Source organism: Mustelus asterias, chromosome 6 (genome assembly GCF_964213995.1).
Source record: "Mustelus asterias chromosome 6, sMusAst1.hap1.1, whole genome shotgun sequence".
Classification (NCBI taxonomy): Eukaryota; Metazoa; Chordata; class Chondrichthyes; order Carcharhiniformes; family Triakidae; genus Mustelus; species Mustelus asterias.
Genome location: NC_135806.1, coordinates 74677082 through 74700934, shown reverse-complemented (window position 1 = coordinate 74700934; position 23853 = coordinate 74677082). Strand labels below are relative to the sequence as shown.

The 23853-nt window shown below is 41.7% G+C and overlaps 1 protein-coding gene across 3 annotated transcripts in view; it reads left to right on the top strand.

Annotated features, from left to right (window-relative positions):
• gramd2b (GRAM domain containing 2B) overlaps positions 1 to 23584 on the top strand; it is a 107128-nt gene extending 83544 nt beyond the window's left edge. For 2 of the 3 annotated variants that reach the window (XM_078214573.1, XM_078214575.1), the window contains exons 8-14: positions 3721 to 3801; positions 7668 to 7773; positions 8480 to 8599; positions 9214 to 9304; positions 11313 to 11423; positions 14214 to 14307; positions 17580 to 23584. In XM_078214573.1, coding sequence (XP_078070699.1) covers positions 3721 to 3801; positions 7668 to 7773; positions 8480 to 8599; positions 9214 to 9304; positions 11313 to 11423; positions 14214 to 14307; positions 17580 to 17621 — 645 coding nt within the window. In that variant the 3' untranslated portion in view covers positions 17622 to 23584. The remainder of the gene's footprint in view (positions 1 to 3720; positions 3802 to 7667; positions 7774 to 8479; positions 8600 to 9213; positions 9305 to 11312; positions 11424 to 14213; positions 14308 to 17579) is intronic. The other variant, XM_078214574.1, reaches the window with a different exon arrangement.
• The last annotated feature ends 269 nt before the right edge of the window (positions 23585 to 23853 follow it).

Here is a 23853-nt window from a genome sequence, read left to right as displayed (position 1 = left end):
TATAACCTAGACTATTAATCCAGAAACTCGGCTAATGTTCTGGGTACCTGGGTTTGAATCCCACCATGGCAGATGGTGGAATTTCAATTGAAATTGAATTTAAAAAAAAAATCTGGCATTAATGATCTACTGATGACCATGAAACCATTGTCGATTGTCAGGAAAACCCATCTGGTTCACTAATGTTCTTTTAGGGAAGGAAATCTGCCATCCTTACCTGGTCTGGCCTACATGTGACTCCAGAGCCACAGCAATGTGGTTGACTCTCACCTGCCCTTGGGCAACTAGGGACGGGCAATAAATGCTGGCCAGTCAGCGATGTCCATGTCCCACAAATAAATTTTTGAAAAATCATCCTTCTACCACTGACAATCTGCCAGCCACCCAGACTGTTTCCACCAAGGCTAAGAGTGAGCCGTCCACGCAGGTCTTCTAGGTGTACCAGAAATGCTTGAGGTCATCCTTCTGGTACATATGCAGGCTCCACCACTCAGTCATGTTACAGTCAATGGGGAGCATAATAACACTAGGAAATTAAAAGGCACACAGATGATGGGTGCTAAGGGAATGGTGATTCAATATTGCATGCAAATTTTATTTTCATTTATAAACTTGGATTATTTTTTGTATTGCAACCAGGACTCCTTGATGGTGAATGGGGTTGCAGTTGCTGAGTTCTTACTTCCTGCTCCTCTTCCTCATCTTCCCTGAGTCGCTCACTGTATAACTGGTGGCAAGAGCTGTTTCCTCATGATGCCATGGTTGTGCAGTATGTAGCAGACCAGAACAAACCTCAACATCCATTCGATAGGGCTCTTCCAGAATGGCCTGTCTTACAAAGTTTTATTGTGGCAGCATGGTTTTCATTGCACAAATGATTACACGTGACCATCTACCATGCAGTCAGTGGACAGCCATTGGGGTCTTCTAGTAGCTGACCTTTGCACACTGATATGTCATGATTTCTGTGCTTGGCAGTCATTCACTTCATGCACAAAAGCATCCTTGCCAATATGCTGTTTGGTCTGCATCACCCCAAAAGTGTGCATTTTTGCATTGTGCCCAGGACTCCTTGATGGTGAATGGGGTTGCAGCTGCTGAGTTCTTCCTATAGGTTGCCATACTTCCTGCTGCTCATTATTTCTGCAAAACTCAGCTCCAAACAGTGTGGCCTGGGGCTTGGCTCCTCCCTCTGCAACTGGATCCTGAACTTCCTAACCCACAGATCATAATCAGTAAGGATAGGCAACAACATCTCCTCCACGGTCACCCTCAACACCGGTGCCCCACAAGGCTTTGTCGTTACTATACTCCTTATACACCTATTACTGTGTGACCAAATTCCCCTCCAACTCGATTTTCAAGTTTGCTGATGACATGACTGTAGTGGGTCGGATCTCAAACAATGATGGGATGGAGTACAGGAAAGCAATAGGGAATCATGTAAACTGGTGCGATGACAATCTGTCCTTCGGTAACAGCAAAACAAAGGAGAAAGTCATCGATTTCAGGAAACGTAGTGGAGGACATGCTCCTGTCTACATCAAAGGGGACAAAGTGTAAATGGTCGAGAGCTTCAAGTTTCTAGGTGTCCAGATCACTAACAACCTGTCCTGTCCCTCCGTGCCGACGCTAAGTTTATTTATTAGTCACAAGTAGGCTTACATTAACACTGCAATGAAGTTACTGTGAAAATCTCCTAAATGCCACACTGTTCAGGTACACTGAGGGAGAATTTAGCATGGCCAATGCGCCTAACCAGCAGGTCTAGTTAAGCCCACCAATGCCTCTACTTTCTCAGGAGGCTTAGGAAATTTGGCATGTCTATGGCAACTCTCCAACTTCTATCGATACACCTTAGAAAGCATTTGTTCTGGTTGTATCACAGCTTGGTATGGCTCCTGTTCTGTCCAAGACCGCAAAAAACAACAAGGGTTTGTGAATGAAGCCCAATCTATCACGCAAACCAGCCTCCCATCTATTGGCTTTGTCTACGCTTCCCACTGCCTCGGAAAAGCATAATTAAGGACCCCACGCACTCCGGACATTCTCTCTTCCACCTTCTGTTTGGAAAAAGATACAAAAGTCTGAGGACACGTAGCAACTGACTCAAGAACAGCTTCTGTTCTGCTGCTGTCAGACTTTTGAATGGACCTACCTTGCATTAAGTGGATCTCTCTGTGCCCTAGTTATGACTGTAACACTCCATTCTGCACTCTCTCGTTTCCTTCTCTATGTACGGCATGCTTAGTCTGTATAGCGTGCAAGAAACGATACTTTTCATTATACTAGTATATATGACAAATCAAATCATTTGGGCCTCGAAGCAATTTTTTCCCCTAACAACACCAGTACCACCAGAACAATGGCTGCTGCTAATCCCAACTTTGTGTTGTCAGTCTAAACCAGGATATTAATTCTGTAAAAATATATGCAATGTTATCCCTATAGGGACCAATAACTTTTTAAAAATTGGAATTCTCAGTGACTGGGATGATATGACAAGATTCAAGTTTAAGACTTGCTGTAACAAACCATGACTAAACACTATTTCAGTCGGTAACTCGCTCTCTGAACTACAGAAAAGACCCTCCATTTAACTTTTTAAAATGACCAAAAACTCTCCATAACTTTACTCTGTCCCTGAAATGGACAGTGCATATTCTCCAGGAACCAGTCCAAAGCTATTCTCCGCTCCCGATTAGCGCATTTCCTCCCTCATTTTCCAGGCACACAACTTCTAATCCCTAAACTTTTCAAGGTGACTGTTACTCTGGAGATTCCTCCTTCTGGCTAATGGTAGGCAAATCTTCCAACATTGTTCAACAATGTGAGTGTGAGCTCCCACTTGCATTCTATACAATGAATAATAGAGACTGGTGCTACTTATGCGCTCTGTCTTGCTTATGGTCAAGTCAAAATTGACAAGTGAATGCACCAGTGGGTCAGCAATGGCTCTATTGGTAGCACACTCTCCTCCTCAACTACAGGGTCCCAGTTTCAAATCTCACTCCGGGGTCTGAGCGCATAAAAGCCAAGGCTGGCAATACCCCTGCATATGTTGGGAGCACTGCACTGTTGAAGGCGCTGTCTTTTGCATAAGGCTTTAAACCAAGGCCCCAACTACTTGTTCAGGTGGACATAAAGGATTCTTTCAAAGAAGAGCAGGGGAGCTATCCTTGGTGTTCTGGACACATCAGATCAACATCAGAAAAACAGATTATCTGACGTAATGTTGACACATTACAGATATGTTTGTGATGTTGGCACAACCAAAACAGAACTTGTTTTTAGTGTGTACTAAAGTAACTACAGCACCTTTATCGTTTAATGCATTTTAAAGCCAAGTCTCTTGATAATGTGATAGTAAGACACAAGTTTCTGGAGGACTGCAACTTGCAGATTTCTGTGTTTATTTGTGGTAGTGCAGATGCCAAAGGTTGCAGCCGAATTTACTCTGAACAGTGATAGGAATAGGCTAGCACATAATTCAGACCATTAGACTTCATTAAACGTGTACCATTAAAGGTAAAGGCATGGGTACTTGTTGTTCTGGTACCTTTTTGCAGAGCAAGTAAGTACACATTATTGTGTTCTTATATCTAGCTTAAAGAGAACAGTTTCATCTGTGCACAACTAGTTTTAAAATAGTTTTGAAGAGATTTCTATACAGAATCCAGTATTCTGACAAGTGTTATATATGTTTTATCTTTATCATAGGTGAGATCTGATGACCTCAGTCCAAACCCATCCTCTCTTGAAAGTAGTTTCAGAGCTGAGCGTCCAATGTCTTTGCCTTTGGTAAGTGGAAACTAAGATCCCCTGAATGGATCTCTTTGTATTTTGCAATCCACAGCATCATGACTAATGAATTTATGAAGTTTAACTGTACAGATATAAGGGGCTGGCTATTTGTGTTGAATATCAGTGATCGATGGAAGATCATAGAATCATATTCCTGCAGTGCATAAGGAGGCCATTTGGCCCATCATAGCTGCATTGACTCTTCACAAGTGCATCTTGCCCAGGCCCACCCATCCTATCCCTGTAACCCATTTACCATGGCTAATCCACCTTTGGATATGAAGGGACAATTTAGCATGGCAATCCACCCAACTGACCCATCTTTGGATTGTGGGAGGAACTCGCAGAAAACCCACGGAGAACATGCAAACTCCACACGGATAGTCACCCAAGGCCAGATTTGAACCCGGGTCCCTGGCGCTGTGAGGCAGCAATGCTAACCACGTATTTTGGTGTATACTTTAAATTATCAAGTTATTTCAAGGAAAAAAAAGTGCAATAATTCCTGTTCACCAGTTAGGTAAATAACTACAACATTTATATATAACTATATTACAGAGGCTTGCAGGATCAAACTGATACAGAAGCCCATGCCTGTTCAGATGATCCCCATCTTGATCCTCAGTTGATTACCTGGGTATCATGACCCCCTAGGCAGATTGCGCTATAAAGGGGCGAAACACCACAGTAGGGTTGCTACCAATTCAGGGAATTTTCTAGAGAAGGCTCAAAAAAATCACTTCAAAACTTACTCTGGTAAAATGTAAATTTAATACTTGCCTGCAGTGCATTGTTACACATGAAGGTTGTTATTTCCTGTGATAAGTTTTCAAAATGCTTCAGCGTGGACAAATAATGCCAGGAGCATTTATAATGCACAAAATATGTATCACTTTGAGTAAAGTGTGTGCCAGGAAACATATAACATCTGGAAAGAAATAAACACTTGTGATGTCTTACTGTGTGACTTTTCTTTTGAGAGGATGGGCAATGGCTTTACACCTTGATGCAAAAGATCATCATTACTGAAAGAAAAACTGAACCACAAATAATGTTACGGTGAAACTCCTATATGCAAATGTATTTTCTGGAACATTCCTCATACAGACCCTTTGATCCGAAAGACAACTACAGAGCATTTTTCTCTCTAGTTCTGCTGTACTTGGAACTGTATCTGGGTCAGAAAAATGTTGTTTTTTGCAACCATTAGCTAATTACTGGTGTCACACTGATTGCATCTGTCAAGTTCCTACACAAATGTGAAAGAAACCTTTTCAGGTTGTGATGAGTACAGCCTGCCCTCTGAGCAAGAGGGGAAACATATAAGCAAAACTCTCCAGATTTCTAGCATCTGGAATAAAAACGACATCCTTCTGATGAAAGGAAAAACTATATAACTGGTTCTAAATTCTTCTAACTTCATATGGAGTATGTCCATCCATAAGAGAGAACCTATTGCTGTTCTCAGTGTGAAAATAGATGGGAATAAATGGTATAAATACCTTGGGTAACTTGTAGATCGAAGATCAGTCGACTGACAATTCAGTTTTTGTGCTTAAAAAAAAAAAAATTATGCAAAGTAACATGACACATTGTGAATAATTCTTGCTTACAAATCATTGGAACCGGTTGTGTTATTGCTCATGTGATTACTCTAATTCTTAAGAACCCAAGTCTTGAGTAGTACCTTGCACAAGGGTGTACAGGGCCCTCGCAATGCTAAGCTTATTGACAGTTACCAAGTGAGAGCTGAGCACTTCATTGGAATGAATAGATGGAAAAAAAAACATCAGGTCCCCGTTGCTTTAGTTAGCACTCTTTCATTTTGAGCATGAAAACAGATTTAGTGTGACTATCAATTGCATGCAAGCCAAAACAAATGGCACCTTTTCCTAGAGAATAAACAAATGAGAGGGAATGGCAGTAAGTCAGCCTGACAGAAATCGATAAGAGCATCAGACTTGTATAGATCAACAAGTCTGTTGAGGGTCACGGTGAAAGTGTGCTGAAAATCCCAGATTGTACGGAGAACTATTGTATATGCTACATACAATGCAGGATTTATTTTAAAAATCATTAGATACAAAAGCCGTAGTCCCTGCTGCAGCTATTTTCTGTTATAAAGTAGCCTTTGGAAAACAAAATACTCTTGTCAGCAGTGGATAGCCATTGATCAATTTGACTACATAGGCAGTAAATGTTTTACCAAAAAAAAGCCACCTGGAAAATTATTTTACCTGACAGTCAATAAGCAAACTATATGTAGGAACTAATAATTGTGCTACTCACAGGCGTATACTCCCTGTACTGATGAGCAGAAGTTGAGTTATATTGCCGTGAGGCTTCATTAGAACCAGGTATACACGTTACAGTTGCAGTTAAAGTGCAGATTAGTGCTTTGTCAAACTACAGTAAATGGCATACGCTATACAACAGAAGTTTGATGGGGCATGTGTCTGAAAAAATTCTAGCTGACTACATACATACTTGAACCTGCAAGTACTTATTTGGGAACTTTGAATTGATGTAAACATATATTTTAATTTCAGTAGATCACCAAAAATGGTAAATCCTGACTATTCTCAATTGACAAGAAAATGCTGAGAATGTGATAGTCTGTAACTGAGATTAGCAGTATTCCACCCGAGTATGTCACAGAGTTCCAAATCCAGATTGGCTGGAAGTGGATTTCTGCTTATCCCTCTCTGCCTGACATGTTTATTTTTATTACTATAAAATGGAGCTGGTCTGTTCCTTATCACTTCGTGAAAGTTTTACTTTAAACAACTTTTTTCCTTTCCTTTTTCCGCCCCATTCCATAAATCCTACCAGTTGTTTTCCTTTCAGCAGTTCGCAGCCACTGATTCCAAAGCCAGAGGAGAAACTGAGTAGTGTAGTGGATTTAATCTGTACTGAGGAAAACAGCAGAGCTATAGCATTAGGTTTACATTGCTCTAGCAAAAAGCCAGCACAAATGCATTTGGCTGCCTCCTATGCTGCTAACTTCTCTCTTTCTCATTCTCTTTCTTTCTGCTTTATGCTCTCACCATGCTTTATCTCTGGAAACTCGTTTTTTCCTAAAATGGAAGGGAGAGTTATATTGTAAAATTATACATTAAAAGTCATGATCCAGTTCCTGGGGTGAAGTCCTTGTCAGATACAGGGCCAGGAATAGGCACAAAAGGCAATCTCTATAGTCCAAATGATTTCCAGAGCTTGCCTCCCAAATAAATCTCAACTCTGCTTCCTCAAATAGAGTTGAGTTGTTTAATCTCATGGGATCCTGTTTTGTATCCGTGTCTGTTGATACGGGTTTCAGCCAATGAGTTGGAGGTAGGGCAGGATTTGCAGCAGTATCCACAGCAAAGAGTCTATTTTGCAGGAAACACCAGCTACGCATCTCTGGTAACTCGAAGCAACGGAACTCGTGACTTAAACTACAGAAATTTCTACCAATGAAAGCAGGGTGGGTTCCCCAACAAATTGAGTGGAGCAGGATAGTTATTAAAAAAAATTATGAAATAATCCCAGTAATTTATAGCAGTGGGATCTCGAGAATTGATTGGCAGAGCACTTGTCTCACCATTTCCATTTTGGCTGGCAATAATGGCGTCCATTATATACAGTCAGGTTTCAAAACCAGGCATACTCAAACTGATAAGTGGGCAGTAACTCACCAAAACCTACTCACTAGTTTGAACATGAGTGACAGAATTAATGTAAGCGTTGTTTCCATGTAGTCACCATTCGCAGCACATTTGAAGACTACTTCGGTCTTTTAATTATATAGGACTGTTTTCTATTGATGTGTATGCACAATTAGCAAGCAAACTAATATTGCAAAATGTCTTTTTTTTAAAAAGGAATTCAATATAGACGATTTGTCTGATCTTGCAGTGTGTAGAAGGCGGGAACTGGAGCAATCTAGTAGCTCTGGATCTCAAACTCCAGAGTCTGAAAATTCTCAAGGTTGGTGTGTCTTTTATTGCATCAGAATAAGGTGTCATTTCGATAATTCAATGGTCAATTCACATTGTCAAATCGATCTGTGCTTAATTTTAACAAGATTAGTCACTCAACTGGAGTAACTGCCTAGCTTTCTGGAAATAAGGTGACAATTTTAACTAAAATTTTGTTAAATAACGGAACAAAGTGGATCTGATGAGTTAAAATGGAAGAATCTCAAGTTATCCAGGCACCGTAGTGTAATTGCGTTGGTAAATGTTAATGCGGAAACAATTGTTTAAACATCTATTGAAACTTAAATGATGAAACAAAACACTGCACCTTAGTAAGCCCAAGAATGATTTTAAAGTATGTGCATTACTTTAAAAACTTACAAAGAGCTGGAAAACATTAACATTATGACGTTGTAATATCTATTGCAATTGAGAATCAATAACTGGTGTAGCTCTATACTCAGCAGACACTTGAAACTGGAAGGTCTGTAATATTTACTGAGTAAGTGAGAATCCATGTTAAATAAATTAGCTAGCATGGTTTTAAATGAATGATCTGATGTGTTAGCTTAATGCTTTATTGCGACACCACCAACACTGTAAACTCTGTACTGTGATGTTGAGCACATGTACTATTGTGCCTTTCTACCTGCTTAGAGTACACACCTTTCTTTGCAACATATCCAAATACAAATAATTAACTTGGTCGTTCACAGAGTTTACCAGTTCGACCCAAACATTATTGAAAATTGCAAAGAATGATGAAATTCCAGTGCTTGCTGATGTTCATGTTAAAGAAATGCCTGAAGTGAAGAGAAGAAGTTGTCATGACAAGAGTAAGTACTGATATCTGGCTGATGTATCCAAAATAATTTAACAGCACCTGCAATAATTGGAAGTTCTTAACCATGTATGGTTCCAAATTGTGTTTTCTTCACTAATATTTCAAGTTTTTAATTAACTAAGAGTTAAGACCTAACAGAATATTAGAGATTTTGTTATTGCTCTTTTCTCGTCCTCTTGACCATCTTGTGGTTTAAAGAAACCACTAACTGTGAAACACAGCTGGCTTTTAGTTATTGCAGTTTTGGACACTGATAATTTTACAGAAAGAAAATGATCAGTTCCTGAACAAAGAAAATTACAGCACAGGAACAGGCCCTTTGGCCCTCCAAGCCTGCACCAACCATGCTGCCCGACTGAACTAAAACCCCCAACCTTTCTGGGGACCATATCCCTCTATTCCCATCCTACTCATGTATTTGCCAAGATGCCCCTTAAAAGTCACTATCGCATCTGCTTCCACTACCTCCCCTAGGCAGTGAGTTCCAAGCGCCCACCACGCTCTATGTAAAAAAAAACTTGGGTTTTCTCATTTCTGCTTGCATCATTTGCATAGGTATACAATTGGTTTTTGTATATTATTGTTCTGGTCCTTTACACTTTGCAGGACATTCCTTGGTACACTTACTACACAGAGTGAAATCTAATGGTGTCCAGTATCTTTCTGTAAATACCTTACTGGTGCTCTATCTGATTATGTGAGTATTGTTTTGAATTACTTAATGACAATAGAATTTTACAGCTACTCGTTAATAGGCAAATTTGATATAGTTTGCATATGTTAGAACCATAGAATCCCTACAGTACAGAAGGAGTCCACTCAGCCCATCGAGTCTGCACAGACTCTCTGAAAGAGCATCTTACCCAGGCCTAACCTCCTACTCCTATCCCTGTAACCACACACATTTGCTATGTCCAATCCACCTAACCTGCACATCTTTGAACTGTGGGAGGGAGAACGTGCAAGCTCCACACGGTCACTCAAGGTCAGAATGGAACCTGGGTCCCTGGCGCTATGAGGCTGCAGTGCTAGCCACTGCCACAGTGCTGACCAGTGTGCCACCAGACCGAGTGGGCCGGGAGACTCGAGCGGAGGCTGTTTTGTGGGCTCCTCGCTGGCTGCCATGGCCTCCGCTGGTCTCTGGCAACCAGATTTCCAGCGTCGTCATAATTTATGTAGGTGTTAATTTAAATATATTTTAAATATCATTAGCAGGCCTGCGACTGAAGTCACAGGCTTTGCTATAGCTCCCCACTTGTGGGGAGCTGGTGGCCAGACCCCTCTGGACTGAAGGGGGGCCATTGAGGCCCCTCGGGAAGTTGGGGGTGAGGGGTGGGCCCCCTTGGCATTGCAACCTAAGTAGTGCGAGCCTGGGCCCCGGCACTGCCCAAGTGGCAATGCCTGTGGCACCCTGGCACTGCCCAACAGTGCCAAGGGGCCGAGGCTTATGGAGGGGGGGGAGGAGGAGATCAGTGAGGGGATCATGCTGCCACTCTGCACTTTGGGATCATAGGCAGAGAGAGGGAGGTAAGCGATTGGGCTGGACATCGGGAGAGTCTGGGCTGTGGGGGGATGGAGGGATTTTGGCTGCCGGGAGAGGGGTTGAGGCTGGCCCAGACATGTTTGCAGAGCCAGTGATCAGGCTGTGGGGGGCAGAGAGGTGGTGGGGGGGGGCTCACACAGCTAGCAATGCAGGAGGCTGCAAAGCTGGCCAGCAATCAGGAGGCCGGCAGTGGGGGGGCTATATGCTCTGATCTTGGCACTGACAGATTGGCACGTGTGCAGTGGCCCGCTCAGTGCTGTGCTGTCGGCCTCACCAGTGGGAATAGGCCCTGCCCACGGATTCACGCTGCAGTGCACAGTGTGGGAGATTCATTTTGAAACTCCCGCTGAAAAACCAGCGGGATTTACTTCAGTTAGAATTTTTTTGGGAGACTCACCCCCTGGATGTCCTATTTTGTTTCAGGACTCTTTACCTCTGGGATCTGAATCCAACCTGGGTTGATATTTTTTGTACTTTTGCTGTCTGTAAGTGTCCTGTTGGCTGGTCATTCTCAACCCCAGCAGGCTTCAGGGCACAACACCAAGCTACCCACAAACTCAAAATCCCACTCTGAAAGCCAGATTTGTGCAGGAGCAGACACATTTCTGAAATTGGGGGTGAAGTTCATTGAGATAGTTATAGTAGGAGTTTAATCTGTGCTGTGTCAATCTCTGAGCACTTGCTGTTCATATGCAGTGACCAGAGTGGTGAGGGTCGGTGGGGGGGGTTATTGGGAAGTATTTATTTTCCCTGGGTGTTCTTTGTCATTATCCACTTCCCGTTTGGGAGCAGGTGGTGTTTACAAAGAATGGCCTTGATGGATAAGGTGACAGTCGTGTCTTTTACATTTAGTTAGGAGGGCAATGCTCCCAACAGAAGTGGAAGGGCAATTCTCTTAATAACAGAAGTAACCTTTGGTTCGACGAGGATGGTGAAGTCAGGTTCATAAATAAAATTTGAGTTAATTATTAAAGAACAAAGTCTAAAATATTTTGCAATTAGGCATGGGGTTTAACTGTTGTTGAAAACTTCTTTCTGCAAATGTAACACTGAATTTGTTCGCTGCTGTACAATGGAAAATGTAGCTGGCTACAGTTGTGTGGGAATCTGTCTCGTACCAAGAAGCAGAAAATGCTTGCTTAAAAAGCCATTTATTTTACAGAGTCATTGTGCTAGTTCTGTCATCCTTCTACATGGGCTTAAAAATAATTGCTTTGGAGCAGCGCCTCGCCTCACTGGGAGCGTTGCCAGAATACCATGCACATCACAAAGAGTAAGTATTTGCTTTCATCGGCTGAGCAATTTATTTGGTCTGCTTTTGTAATTGAGCTATTAAATGGTTAAGCTGCAGTGACTGTAAGCTTGGTTGATAATGACTGATGAACTGTTTTAACCTCTTTTCACTGCCTAGATTTTAATTGGAAGCCTCATGTTGGAAATATTGCGAATGGTTATATCCAGCACCTTTTTTTTTCCAAAGGAGCTGAAATTGACCTGTCCACAAATGTGTGCATTGCGAAATTGTGTAGTGATTGGAGAATTTTTCAGTCAAACTCCATTTTGAAATGTTGTAATACTTGTGTTGCAGCTTCAGAAAGCGCACTGCTGCCTGAGCTGCTGCATCTCCCACCTCGCCAGCAACTTTCAAAGCTAAAATGTGACGCTGCTTAAGTGTCCAATATGGTACCTGGTATTGAGCAAGTCAGGAAGATCTGTGCTGAGTTAGCCAAATCTCTGGCAAGGCTGCTATTCAACCATGTAATTGTATTCTTGGGTTTTGGAGCAGAGGGAGAAAAGTGGCCAGAATTCCAGCTTATGGCTGCTCACCAGGATATGTGGTTGGGTTGAAGTGAATTTTCCTTCGACTCTTCCTTTGCTGCACCAAATGCAGTCAAATATAACACCACGTGATATGGTCCGTTTGGCAAGTTGCTGGTGTGAGGATTGCTGATGCCTGTGGAATCCTGCATCATTTGAGTTTCCACGTTACTTGGGCAGAAAAGCTAAACTATGTGGTGGATGCAACTGACGTACATTTAATAAAACTATTTTAATCAAATAATTAGAAATGTGCTCTGGGCACCTACCAGCAACACAGATGAAAATTTGTCTATCCCAGCCAAAGTTTACTTGCCCATCATGACCACGTGTAGTGATGTACATTTTTCCAATACCTTTAAATCTGTATCCCCACACTTCCCAAACTCCTCTTCTCCAGCTATCAGCCCATCATTCCTGACTCAGCCTGTAATGTACCCCTAGGACCTGGTCACTGGCATTACTTAGAATCTTGGCCTCAGAATCCCTACAGTGCAGAAGGAGACCATTCAGCCCATTAAGCCTGCATTGACAATCCCACCTAGGCCCTATCCCCATAACCCCATGTATTTACCCTGTTGATCCCCCTGACACCAAGGGGCAATTTATCATGGCCAATACATCTAAACTGCACATCTTTGCAGTGTTGGAGGAAACCAGAGCATCCGGCGGAAACCTATGCAGATACACACTCCCCATAGATGATCGGAATTGAACCCAGGTCCCTGGCACTGAGAGGCAGCTGTGCTAAGCATTGTATCACCATGCTGCCCATCCTTTTTAAATCTCTCTCTATTTCCAGAACCCCCTCTTTTTTTTTTTCAAACTGTCTCTTTAAAACCCATCTCCTTAACTAACCTTTTGGTCACTCCTGCTAAACCTTCCTTTTTGGCATGTCTGTTTTCTTTGCGTTTCTGAATCATCTCAGGATATTTTCTGACGTATGACTGAGAAGAGATGGGGCTACTGATCAGTATACTATAGGGGATTGTAGGAACAACCCTAGGGCACACAAGGGGGTGTCAGTTCATGTACATTGTGGAAAGCTGCCACCTGATGGTGTGAAAGGGGGTGAAGGATAGTAAATTGTCCCCACAATTCTGCAAATCCTAACAATTCCTTCATGAACACCCTCCTCCTCCTGCACCCCCAACATCTGTCTCCTCAGCACCATTCCACTCTGAAATCCAGGGTCTCCATCAGTGTTCACTAGTTGTGACATAGTTGCAATGCTTCAGACTATCTTCCTCTCCAGGATTCCTCCCCATCCAACACTAACAAGTGTCTGGGGATGCCTCCATGGCACTGCTAGACCCTGAGACTTATTTTAACACTGCTGGATCTCGGGTTGTCTCCACACTGGTAAAGTGGGAGTCCGCTAGCTTCCTCGCCTAATCTGTCTAGCTCTTTTTGAGCATTCGCTTTACCCCAAGTAGTCCTCAATGCCACTTGGCACAACATACCTGTTGTATTAAAATCTGATCTATATGAAGAATACCACAAGTTCTGTCAGAGTTTGCTTAAATCTTTAATTATCTTTGCTATTTAATTCCAGGCCACAAACAGCCAATTGTATAGAAGGGCTATGACCATTTTTGCTGAATGTGCAACGCTTGTATTTAAAAAGATGGGTTTGGGAAATTTATTGATCTGAGCTATGCCACATGTATATTTTCATTGACGTATCCTGGGAAAAGGCATCTTCTAATACTCAATGCTCAGAATGCTAGTAATTGCCAGTTGTTTTCCCCTGTTGGACATGACAGACTCTGAATAGGTAGCTCACATACGATAATAGGTTTGTAGGCTGGAACAGTGGTGTGTATTAGCTTTTAAATGACTGTTTTGTGAAATTGCTTTTTTTAAACTGTTCTGTGCAAAGTTTGATTTATCTAAAGCCCTTGTCACTACTTAAAATACAAGCACCATGTCCTTATTAAAATACAAAGAGAATTATCTCCACTGGTATGAAAAGCTTTCCCTGAAACCATGCTGATGTAAAATTTTGTACAGAGCTTAGAATTTTTCATAAGCTACAATTTCTATTCCTGGAAACATGTGATTCCATTATGTTGATGATATTTAATATTCTTGCTGAACCACAGCCATTGGTTTACTGATGACTAGTGCTGCATGGAAGGAGTGAATTTAAACACTGCCAAATGTCCTATTCAACCTTTTGGTCTTCAGTTCCAATTGCCTTGTTTTATTAATTCAGCAATAAATTTCTTCTGGTTTTGTACAGTTCTTTTGCTCAGCGTGACATGGGATTAGAGTTCCACGTTAATACAGATGTGATCTATGATGAGCTATCAGAGAATCTTGCAAAATTGGAAAAGGTGAGCTGGAATTTATTGGAATACTTAGAAATAAGAGTGTGCATTATGTGATGTTTTAAACTCTAGACAGATGTTGGGACTTTTGGAAAGGTGACACCTTGGATGGCAGAATGGATACATTCAGTCTGAGATGTGATATATTTGTGGCCTGTGTTCAGCCAGGACAGCAATAAAGTTATAACAAGCTTAATATACGAACATTTGTGTGCTTGCAACACAGGAGGATGAAATTGCTTAGGGTTCCAACTTCTGGAAAATAAAATTTGACTTTGCTCAAATGAACTGCTGACATTAGCTAAATGAAATATTTATAGATGGCTACTGTAAAATGCTGACACATTGTACCAGTATGCCGCAAGTTGTTGCCTTTTGGAGAGGAGGGCAAAAAGAAATTCCTATGGAAATAAGATGCACAAATATCAATACAATGTAAATACAAGTTATTTGAGTAATCATCAAAATACTAGGATTTTTTTCCTTCTGAAGAATCTTTGAGGAGTTGAGCTTTGGCTTTTTGCCAAGATTAGATCAATCTTTTACAACATATGTATCTTGGCCAACAGAATATTTATTGGGGATGATTTGCACGATCAAGAATTCCATGTAGATCAAAGCTCCTGGAGAATATTGTCTCTGGGTAATCATGTTAACAGAGAGAATGGGGAGAAAATAGGGACTATAGACCAGTTTTCTTGGCATCAATTGTAAGGAAAATGCTGGAGTCAAGCATGAGGAACCTGAGAATGGGGAGAAAATAGGGACTATAGACCAGTTTTCTTGGCATCAATTGTAAGGAAAATGCTGGATTCAAGCATGAGGAACCTGCTATTGCCTTTAATTCCAGGTCAATAACACCCAATTGTGTGAAAGGACCAAGACCATTTCGTAAAATCACAGAACCCCTACAGTGCAGAAGGTGGCCATTTGGCTCATTGAGCCTGCACCGTCGACAATTCCACCCAGGCCCTATCCCCATAACCTCATGTATCCACCCTGCTAATTCCCTTGACCTTGAGGGGCAATTTATCATGGCCAATCAACCTAACGTACACATCTTTGGACTGTGGGAGGAAACCCATGCAAACATGGAGAAGATGCAAACCATACAGTCAACTGAAGCCAGAATTGAACCCAGGTCCCTGCCGCTGTGAGGCAGGAACCCAGGTCCCTGGTGCTGTGAGGCAGCAGTATTAACCATTGTTTCCATGGAATTGATCAAACCTGTATTTAAAATTAAAGATTAGGAAATTTACTAATGAGTTATGGCAAATTGTTGTTCATGGGTTAACTTGAAATGGCCATGTTTATATATTTTGGTTGCTATATCCTGGAAAAAGACACTTGTGATTGGGTAGAGTTAGTACTGGTTTATGAAAAAGAATAACATTTTACAAATCTTGCTAGTAGGGTAGATGGAATGGTTGGATAGAGTAATAATTGCAGCATGTTATTGAATGCCTTTTGAAAATACATGAGGTTAAAATAAAGAATTAGTGCTTATAGGATTGGTGATAATACATCAACTTGGATTGAGAATTAGTTAATGGAATGAGAATGGAAATGAACAGGTCACTTTCGATTGGTGGGTTGTAACTAGTGAGCTATCTCAAGATTCTGTTCCTAGGCCTTGCTTCAGCTATTTACAATCTATATTAGTGACATAGATGAAGAGACTAAATGTAGTGTATCCAAGTTTGCTGATTGTACAAAGCTAGATGGAGAGGTATGCTATGAAGCTGTAACTAGATAGAGACAAGTCAAGTAAGTGGGCAAGCATTTGATGGATTGAAAGGTATAAGGTTAACCTGCTAAGCAAGTAACTAGTATATTGCCTTTTATTGCAAAGAGATTGAGTTACAAGAATAAGGAAGTCTGGCATCATGTAAGGAAATGGTGCAATCGCACCTGGAGTACTCTATACAGTTTTGCTCTCCCTATCCAAGGAAAATATACTTTTTCACTAGATTGATTACTGGAATGCGAAAGTTTTCATATGAGACGAGTTTGAGTAGACTGGGCCTCAACCTTTCTGGAGGAGATGAGGGGCAATCACATTGAAACATATCGAGAGCCAGAGTAGCTACTGAGAGAATATTTCCCCTGGCTGGGAAGTCTAATGTGTAGGGGTCATTGTTCGCCGTAGCTGGGCTGGGGAGTGTTCGTGTGATCCTGGCCTCATTTATTATGCAATCAGGGTTTCTTGTGTCGTATCCTGCCATGATATCCAGGCACCATTTTTAAAATGGGTCTGGATGTCACTGACACCATTGAGAAAGAATATGGACCTCCGGGAACGCTCTGAAACTGGAAGATTGACTCCTTGGATCTTCCAGTTTGATTTTTCATGTGAAAGAATCTGGTCCAGATGTGTTCTGGCTTGGTATGATTTCCCGCCATTAAACTGACATGGGGAATGGGAGAATTCCACCCATAGCCTCCGAATAAAGAGTCAGACACTTAGGACCTGAAATGTGAAATTTCTTCAAATGAGGACTGTGAATCTTTGGCGTTTATGCACACATCCATTGAAAATAATAAAAATTTGAAGTAGAGGATCAACCATGATCATCGTTAAAAGCAGTGCAGGCTTAAGATGCCAAACAGACTACTTGCTCCTATTTCTTATGTTCGAGAGTGCTAGAATTCAGGACCACTGGAATATTTTTCTTGCTTTGCTTTTGAGCTAATTTGGGGATCTCTTTTCCTCGTATCTTTGGCAATGAGAAATATTGTTCAATGTACAGCCTTTAGCCTATGGACCTTCAAGGGAGAGATGCAACATTGAAAGACTTTTGGAATGGTAGAAAACCCTTTGAGGGTTTAGGGAGGAAGTTTCAGAGTAAGGCCACATGGACACAGCCACAAGATATGGAGCAGGGAAAGCGAGGTTATTCGGGGTGCCAGAGGTTGTAGATTTAAAGGGGCACACCACTTGAGGTAGAGTGAGTTTTGGGTCTGGAGAAGAATTTGTAAAAGAAGATAAAGTTGTAAACTGAGAGTATCTCCTGACACCCATTACATTCAGGGAAGCAAATGTGATACTATTGGGACTGCTGTGTTAATGAACATACCATGCCTCTGTAAATTATTCAAAGCTAAAGGAAAATTTATATTCGTGGTATAAATAAAAATGACTAAAATGATTATTTTTGTCTTCTAAAAATTTATATCTTAACTGAAATTTGTTGGTAGAGATCGTGAGAAAATAATTATTCACTTCCCAATGTGCCTGCATTTCTCACATTTCTCAAATTCTGTACTGTGACTTTCAGATACAGAAGAATCTGCAAAAGCTACTAGAAGGAACTGAATGAGGTGCTCTACTTATGATCATCAGTACATTTTGTACTTGCCAAGGTCACGCATCTTTGGAATGTCATGTGGACTCTGCAGGACAGAGTCTAGGATTGTTTAAGCTTCAGTCTTGCATTTATCGGAATTCTGCGCGGCCTTCTAAAGAAATATGCAAATAATATTCAAGTATCTGTGCAATAAAACATTCCACTGATCAGCAAGTACTTTATCTTAAATATTAACTTTACACTTGTGGAAAATAGTCAAGTGATTCATAATGCAAGGAGGTTTATAGTACATCACCTATAATATGTACAAGAAATCTACTTTCTAGGCGTAGTCTAGTCCTTGGTTCTAAAAGCACTCCATAATCTAAAAGTTATTAAACTATTTTATGTAAAGCATACATTGAACATGTGTATTACCCTGTTGCCCAATTGTTTGAGTATGGTGTGGTATTGGGGTAGGTTTTAATTTTTGGGTGTCCTACCACAGCTTGTGGGCAAAATTGGGAAGAGGTGACCATTGAACGGTGTGCACAGGTTTTCCTTCCTTCAAATTAAACAGCAATAAAATTGGGCAGACACAGTTGCACAGTTACAGCCATGCCACTTCACCCCCTCACCCTCAAACTAAATTTCTATTTTTGAACTGTAGCCAGGCAATGCTTTACAAGGGGGTTAAAGATGGACATCTACCTTGCTCATTTGACCAGCACGGGGATTGCAATTATGACTTCAAAGTTCTATAAATATGTTCTTGTACTGAGTGCATTTACACTGTTTGCAATCTGATACTATTTATATAAAATGTAATTGTGTTCTTTTAAAACCATTTCTATGAAATGATTTCTCACTTGAAATTTTGTAAATAAAATTGTAGCACATTAATTTATATGGTCTCCAGAGGTAAAGTGTGCATTCTGCAGAAACTGTTTGCTGTGGGTTATATTTTAAAGTATTATTGATTATGTTCTGACAAATGTTGATGCTGTGCTAAGGTGCTGCATATATTGAATCAGATTTTTACAGATGACCTTTATGGGATATGAAATGGCTCAACACTTTCGGGTTCATTTCTTGTAGTGTGACATAAAATTCCATCATTTTCGTTATGTAGAAATGAGTATTGGAGGGGGGGGGGAGGGGGGGGGGGAATGCCCATATCAAAATCTTTGAAAACTGATCCTTCTGCTGTTTGAAAAAAGATCGATGTGAAGATGCCGGCATTAGACTGGGGTAAACACAGTAAGAAGTCTCACAACACCAGGTTAAAGTCCAACAGGTTTATTTGGTAGCAAAAGCCACTAGCTTTCGGAGCGCTCGCTGCTCCTTCGTCAGGTGAGTGGGAGTTCTGTTCACAAACAGGGCATATAAAGACACAATCTCAATTTACAAAATAATGGTTGGAATGTGAGTCTCTTTAACATGTGCTTAACGCTCTCCACTCACATTGTCTGGACCTTTTAAGACTTGGTTACCTGTAAAGACTCACATTCCAACCATTATTTTGTAAATTGAGTTTGCGTCTTTATATGCCCTGTTTGTGAACAGAACTCCCACTCACCCGACGAAGGGGCAGCACTCCGAAAGCTAGTGGCTTTTGCTACCAAATAAACCTGTTGGACTTTAACCTGGTGTTGTGAGACTTCCTACTGTGAAAAAAGATCTCCAGCAACTTGCATTTCAGACAGACTTTTCTTGAGCAATTCCAAAGGTATTGGATGTTGTGTGGGTGGAAGAACAAGGAAAGAAGGGTTAGGAGAGTGAAATAAGAGTTGAGAAATGAGGTGAAGATTCTGTGGAAAGGGATGCAAAAGCAGTGGCCTAGCTGAAGATTGACTGTTGACAATGGAGTAAAAATGGAAGTGTGGAGTAGATTGGATGTGCAACTGGAGGAGATCATGGAGATAGATTGAGGGGAGGATCGAATGTTGAACCAGTGAATCTGGATTTGGTCGAGGTCAAAACAGGAAAGTTGAAACTCTCGAGAGAGAAGCAATTAAGATGTTCTTGAAAGGAAAATAAATTGTATGTTTTAAGTTTGCTTTTTTTAAATTTCAAAACTGAGCAGCCATTCCTCAATGTAGGATCTGCTTCAGAGGGTCGGGCTAGATTGACCTTGACCACTATGGGATTAATGAACGAAAATTGGGTGGTCAGGAGCTGAAATGGAAAGGGAACTGTTAATAGACTTCTCGGGCAGAAGTCTCCCAAAAAAATTTGAAGTGTCGAATTCGCATGAAAACTGGAGTAATTCATGCTGGTTTTTTCAGTGGGAGTTCAGACAGGAATCTCCCAAACTAAGTGCACTGCAGAGGCCACCAATGTGAATATCATTAAATTTCATGGGTGGGGCCTATTCCCGCTGGAGAAGCTGAAACCAGTGGCCCTCTGCATGCGCCGATCTGTCAGTGCCGAGATCGGCGCATGCACAGTGGTCCTGCACTGACAACCTCCCGATTACTGGTCAGCTCAATCACTGCCCCCCCTCAACCATTCCTGGTCCCAGTCCCAACGCCCCCCCCCCCCCACTCCCGCAGTGCCGATCTCTGGCCTCTCTTTCCCCAACCGATCTCTGGGCAGAGGACAGCGGGATTGCTCTCAGGCCCTGCCCAGTTGGTCCTGCTCCCTGCCCAATGGGCAGTACCAACGAGTCCCCTGGGCATTAGCACTTTGCCCCTTGGGCAGGGGCACAGGCTGGCACTGCCAGGTGCCCATGCCCAGGGGGCACCACTTCTTCCCCCCCCCCCTTCACTGCAGTAAGGTCTGGTCACTAGTTTCCTGTTAGTGGGGAGCTAGTGTAATCCCCACTGGAGTTAAATACTTTGGCGGGGTGGGCAAGGCTGGTAGGCCCGGAGACCTCTGTCCTGGGCCCGTTAATCTCATTTAAATCGTATGGAAATGATTATGTAAATAATTCCCGGCGCAGAGCAGATGCCGCCAGAAATCCAGCACTGGGAGATGCAAGCGGGGCATGAACTCCTCGCGCAAACCCCACAGTTCGCCACAGGATCCTCCCAGCCTGCGGCCCAAAACATTAGCACAGTGGGATGGGAGAATCGTGGCCCACATGTTTAAGGGAGCAGTTTGAGGATCTCTTCTAACTTCCATCTCTGCTTCTGTCTCCCTATGCTAACAAAGAACTGATTTAACAGTTCATCTTGGTATTTGTGGGATCAAGTGTGTAAATTAGCTGCTGTGTTTGTGAATACATGTTTTTTAAACATTTGAATATGAAGATTGCAAGTCTGTTCTTGGCAATAAAATTTACTTTCCCGTTCCAATTTTTCCTCGAGACTTGAGCAAATCTTTGTAATCCTGCCTCTCGTGCTGTTTTGACCAGGGAAAGCAGCATAATTTGTGTTTTAAATGTTCCAGTATTGCCTTTTTTATATTCATTCTAGCAGGGAATAAACCAGGAAATATTTTTGTCCTTTGTTAATATTGATGCATCCGAAAGATACTTGGGGGTGGTGATTGAGGGGAAGTGTAGATTTTAAAGGAGTATATAAATAAAACTGGCATGGCAGTTTAATCATAGCTCCTCACAGGAATTATGATCTCACTAAAAGCTGAAATAAAGGTTTCCAAGCACTGACAAACTAACTTAGTTTGCTCAATCTCTGTAGTACATACTGCCCCCTATTGGAATGTGATGATTTCTCCCAGGTTCTTGTTCTAACAACTTGTTAGGCAAATATAAATGATAATTCATGTAAACTGTATCCATCAAATTGAGCCCTAAATCATTCATGTCTTTTTTGTTTACCACTAATTTGTCATTTAACTTGCTCATCTAGGGCTAGATTTTTGCTACAGAGGCAGGTAGCTAAAGTTGGTCAATTTTCCGATTCAGTAGACGGGCTCAGTTTAAAGAACCCCACTGAGCCCAGTGTTTTACTCAAGGAGGTAGGGACAGGATGGAGTCAAGCCCACCGATCCCACAAGTAGATCCTAGGTGGCCATGGTGGACGACGAGTGCTGAGGCCATCCGGAAAGAATGTCTACCTCCTTTCTCTAGGATTCCATCCCAGTTGTTTTAGATTCTTAAGCGCTCTAGCCCTATCGCACCCATCCCATCCTCCCCAAACCCATCATAACTGCACACCACCAACATAATCACTCACCCAGTATCCACTTCGTTAGAAGTTCTTTTTTTCATCTCCAATCTAAAACATTCTCACCCACACTTAAGATAATAGCTTTTGAAGCATAGCCAAGCATTCATAATACTCAAATAATGACCCAGGGGTGGGGGGAAGCCAGAAAAACTGCACCAGCTCGTGGTTTGTTTTTCCTAACCAACACTGGATGACCTATCACTCCAAGCAATAACCAGAAGGTTTTACTTCTAATTCTCTCTGCTTCAGCCTGAGAGATTCTTAAAAATCTTTTAATGCTTAAAGACCGAGATTTTGTTTTAACATACAGATTGTGAAGCAGAAACAGATGTTATCTGCCCTTCAAGAACGGTTGCATCTAATCCATCAGTTTGTAACTTGCAATGTGGGTTAAGACCTTTGTGACAAACAAAATGGTGTCGGTTTGATCGGTACTAAGTTCAGGCGGTCCTGCTGAGCTCTTATTCATGAATCATGCCCTGTTGCTTTTTCTCTGGCAGCAAAGATTGTACACAAATTATGAGTAAGGAAAGGCCATTTGGGCCCTCGTGTCTGCTCCTCATATATTCTGCCTTCCCCAATAAACTTTGACTCCCTCGAGAGTCAATCTATCTCTGCTCTAACATTATTCATTGACCTTGCCTCCACTGCACTGTGGGGAAACAGTTCCAAAAATTCATCACCCTCAGAAAATTACTCCTCATCTGCATCTTAAATGGGAGACCATTAAGCTGTGTCCCCCTGATTGTCATCTCTTGTAAAATACAGCCTTCATCCAGGAACCAGTTGAGTGAGCCTTCTCTGAACTGCTAATACAGTTGCATCCTTAAGTAAGGAGACCAAAACTGTACGCAGTACACTCTAGTCAACACCCTGTACAACTGTAACAAAACATCCCTATGTTTACATTCTATTTCCCCTTGCAGTTAATGCTTACATTCCATTTGCCTTCCTAATCACTTGCTGCGCCTGTATATCAGCTTCTGTGATTCACGTATCGGACACCTAGATCCCTCCATTCAGATAAAATACTCTTTTTTTTGTTCTTCCTGCTGAAGTGGGCAACCTCACATTTTCCCACATATACACTCCCTCTGCCAAATTTTTGGTCCTCACACTTAACATGCCTAAATCGCACTGTGGACTCTCTTGATTTATCTACCTAACTTTGACACAGCAAATTTAGCTACAGTACCCTCAACCCCTTCATCCAGGTCACCAAGATAAATTATATACAGTTGAGGCCCTTACACTGATTGCTGTGACACTCCACTAGTGACAGCCAACCTGAAAATTACCCCTTCATCCTTGCTGTCTGCTTACTATTTGCTAACTTGAAAATTACCCATTTATCCTTACTCGACAATCTCTGTCGACATAGTGGAAGAAATTGGCTGTAGTGAATGATTGATTGAAATCATTAGTTCAAGTTTTTGCTCTGCAAAATTGCAACTTCTGTTTCTGTACTGACTGGTGTAACCTTGAAAGCATTTCATTAATGAGCAGTTCATGCTTGTTGTTAACTTTCTTTCTACCAGGCAGCAGTGCAGACTTGGATTGCATTTGTATGCAGGAGCAGGTGTTCGACTGAAGAATACCTGATTAGGAAATACTGCACTTTCATTAATTACTATTAACAGAAATCCTGCAATGAGAAAATGGAAGGACAGAACCGTCTGTTGCCATACATTCCTATGCAAGAAGCATTTGGCTGTACCTGGGTATTTGTTAGCAAACACCTGTTCAATACCATCTGTTTAAAAAGCTCCCTTTCTTGACATTCTTGGTGACAAAAAGATGCTTATTGAATGTCGAGTTCAAAATGTAAGCTATAATTACATTTTAAAATTTTGCTGTCTTGATCATTTTAAATGCCTGTAGAGGCCTGTTATTAAACTTAATAATCAAATTTACAGCGCTTATTATTTTTTTTACATTAACTTCGAGGGCAGCACGGTAGCACAGTGGTTGGCACTGCTGCTTCACAGCTCCAGGGACCTGGGTTCGATTCCCGGCTTGGGTCACTGTCTGTGTGGAGTTTGCACATTCTCCTCGTGTCTGCGTGGTTTCCTCCCACAGTCCAAAGATGTGCGGGTTAGGTTGATTGGCCATGCTAAAATTGCCCCTGA